Raw genomic sequence first — 3,248 nt, forward strand, 5'->3', positions numbered from 1 at the left:
GGGGGGGGGGCGCTCTATCCTCCGGAGGCCGCTTCTCGGTGGTGCTGGAGGACCTCCGCCGGGCCACCGGGGGGCGCCGCGGGATCACCGGAGGGGGGGCGGGGAGGGGGGGGGGGGGGGGGGCCGGGGCGGGCGCTTCCTGGCGGCGGAAGCGGCGGCGGAGGCCGGGGGGTGGGCGCTGGGTGCCGTGCCCTGTGCCGAACGGGTCCCGCCGCCCAGCTCCGGTGTCCCGTAGGCGGCCGGTGGAGGCGGCAGCATGTCGGTGGCGGGGCTCAAGAAGCAGTTCTACAAGGCCAGCCAGGTGAGGCACCGGGAGCCGCCCCGCGCCGTTCCCGCTCCGTGCGATCCCGCCCCCCCCCCCCCCCGGGGGGGGGGGGCTCCCCGGGGCACGGCGGGGCTCGGTGCTGCCCGCTCCCTGCCACCGTGGCACGGCCACCGGCGTGCCCCGGTGCCGCAGCATCCCCGTGGCGGCCGCCCCGTCGCCGTCAGATGTCCCCGAGCCCCGCACGGCGCTGGAAGGGGACGAGGACTCGAGCTTGGAGCCGCCAGGCTGCGGCCGTCACGGGGACCCAACCGGGCACGGGCTCCGTGTCCCCGATCCGGCCCCCGGCGGTGGCTGGGGGGGTGCTGAGCGTCCTCGCCACGACGGGACCCGTCCCCAGCACGGCCGCGGCGACCCCCGGCTGGCAAAGAGCAGCAGAGAACCTCGGGGTCCTCCCGATGGTCCCGAAAGGCGGAGGACGTCGACGGCCGAACGCTCGGGGTCTTCGGGCAGAGCCTGAGGTTAGCGGGGAGAGGATTCAAGGGTCAGGCTGGGCAGGATGCGGCCCGGGGGGGGCGCGAAGCGGCAGCAGGGTGCAGCTGCGGAGCGACCCCGGGAAGTTCCCAAGCCCCCGATGGAAGCCGCCGCTGGACCAGGAAGGGATTTTTGTGGTGTGCGAGGCGGGAGCCTGGCTCTCCCCACGCCCGTGTGCTGTGTGCAGGAAATGGCCTGGCCGTTTTGGGGGGGGAAAAGCTCGGCTCGGCAATTCCTGGTCCAGAGGAAACCGTTTGGTTTTTCCCGTGAGGAGAGTTCAGAGCGGTGGCTCACGAACGCCTCGTCCCCGACGCTGCAGTTCCCCATCCCTCCCTGAGCCGTCCTCGTGCCCGACGCCGTTGAAATCAGCACTTGGGATTTCGTTTTTTTTTAACTTTTTTACTTTCTTTTCGGATCGCGCGTCGGTAACGCTTTCGCAGAAGCGCTGCTCCGGGTCCCACCGGCCGCTTTTTGCGGCCCCGTTTTACGTTTGAGGCAGGCGGCTTTGTCGCAGGCCGAGCGGTGAGCCGGGTTTTCCAGGCTCCGAGCTGAAACCCTTCGCAGCTCGGTCCGAGGGTGCTCGCTGCGTGCGTGGGCTCCTTCCTCGGCCGCGTTTAGGAGAAAGCCTTTTGCTTCAACAGCAAAGCAAAATAATAGATCCCGTAAGTTGTTCCCCACCCCCCTTCCGCACCACAGGAAAACAAATCCCTGCATCGTGGTGGTTTGTTTTTTTTTTTATGACTTCCACGGGGGAAAGGTGGTGCTGGAAATAAATCGGGGGAGGACTTCGCCGGCGGGGATGCGCTGCGTCGTGGCAGGGCAGGTGGAGGTGAAGGCTCAGCTCTGAGCGCCCGGAAGCGTCTCCCTAAAACGTCCGAGGAGACCTTTCTGCAAACTGCATTCCTGTGTGGTCCTTGGTGGGCGTTTTTGTTACGGAGCTCCTTTTTTTTTTTTACCGAAAGGAACCGTTCTGGTCGCTGGTGGAAAAGCCAAACCCCGCGCGGCTCGCTGGGGAGCGGTAGCCCGGCTCGCAGGCTTGGTGGCCCACCCGCCTGCCGTGCGCGTGCCCGGCTTGAGCCCTTCGCCTGCGTTCCAGGGGGGCACCGAAACGGGAGACCCCTTCCTCTTTGCTGCGGGGTTTGGGGAGGTGATTTAATCTGAACAAACCGCTGTCCATTAGAAGGGGAAATATCCCCAGCGCGGCTGCTGAAGCGGAGCTCTTTGCAGGATCTCGCAAAGCGTGGCCTCGTGGCCAAGGCTGGACCCTGCTGCTGCCCCCGCTGTGTGCCCAGGGCTGGGAGCTCAGCTTCCGAGCTTCTGCGGCTGGGAGCTGGGGGTGACCGGCTCCAGCCCTGCCGTTTTTCGGTGTTCCTCTCCTCTCCTTTCCCTTTTCACCCTTCTTCCCTTTCCCTCCGCTGGTCCCACTCTTCAGCTGCTCCTTGGCTGAAGGCGAAGGAGGATTAGCTATTTTTTGGCTCCCTTGAAGGTATCAGATGCTGCCGAAGCCAAACATGTGGAAGATCTTTCCCAAAACGCCGCGTTTCGTTCCACGGCTGTTGTTAATTGAAGGAGAGCCTGGCCAGCACCGAGGCGTTCCCGGCCCCTCCGCAGCCCCCCCAGGATGGCCGGAGCAGGGGCTGGGGTTTCCCCGCGCCCCCCGGGGTGCTGGGACGGGGCGAAGACACACAGAAATAAAGCTGACCTGTAGAAGACGTGCTCCCAAAGGAACGAGGGAAGCGGCATCGCTGAGCCCCAGCACCGGCAGCTGGGTGGGAGGTCACGGTCGCTGCTGGCACCCCCCCGGCCCTGCTCTGCCTCTGGCCGCTCAGGAATGTGCAGAGCTGGCTTCCTTTGCACCCTTTTATTTCTCTACACACCGATTGAAGTCCAGGAGTGGAAAATGTAAAAGCCTGCACAACTTTCCGTTAACCGCAGTAACCCGACACGCTGCGGGAAACGGGGCAGAGGAACGTGCCGGCGCCGCTCCTCGCTCGTCCAGCGCTCGCCGAGGGCAGGTGAGGGTTTGTCGCTGCTGACACGATGGACGGCCACAGGATATCTGCTGCCCCTTCCGAGGGACAAGCCCGAGGGTGGAGGCAGTGGTGCTGTGACACGGTGCTGCTGGACACCTCCCTCTGCCTCTGCCGGGGTTGGAGCCGAGGCCGGAGCCGTGCTGGGAGGGGTGAGCGGCGCCAGCGTGGCTTATCCGCGGCACGCACCCCCGCGATATCGCCGCGGCTCCTGCTGACGCAGACGGACGCGGGGCTGGGAGCACGGGCTGCTCTGCCCCAGGGGCTGCTCTGCCCCGGGGGCTGCTCTGCCCCGCTGGCTCCAGGAGGGCTTTCCTCCTGCTGCGTCGTCCCGAGCAGGGTCACAGGATCACCAAATTGTAGGGGCTGGAAGGGCTCCGGAGCTCACCGGGTCCAACCCCCTGCCAAAGCAGTTCCCTACA

At 66.3% G+C, this 3,248-nt stretch overlaps 1 protein-coding gene across 2 annotated transcripts in view; it reads left to right on the forward strand.

Moving 5' to 3' along the window:
• The first annotated feature begins 156 nt into the window (after positions 1-156).
• Positions 157-3,248, forward strand: part of SH3GL1 (SH3 domain containing GRB2 like 1, endophilin A2) — a 34,263-nt gene continuing 31,171 nt past the window's right edge. For both annotated transcript variants that reach the window (XM_035348190.1, XM_035348189.1), the window contains exon 1: positions 157-301. In XM_035348190.1, coding sequence (XP_035204081.1) covers positions 257-301 — 45 coding nt within the window. In that variant the 5' untranslated portion in view covers positions 157-256. The remainder of the gene's footprint in view (positions 302-3,248) is intronic.

Source organism: Oxyura jamaicensis, chromosome 28, assembly GCF_011077185.1.
Source record: "Oxyura jamaicensis isolate SHBP4307 breed ruddy duck chromosome 28, BPBGC_Ojam_1.0, whole genome shotgun sequence".
Taxonomy (NCBI): domain Eukaryota; kingdom Metazoa; phylum Chordata; class Aves; order Anseriformes; family Anatidae; genus Oxyura; species Oxyura jamaicensis.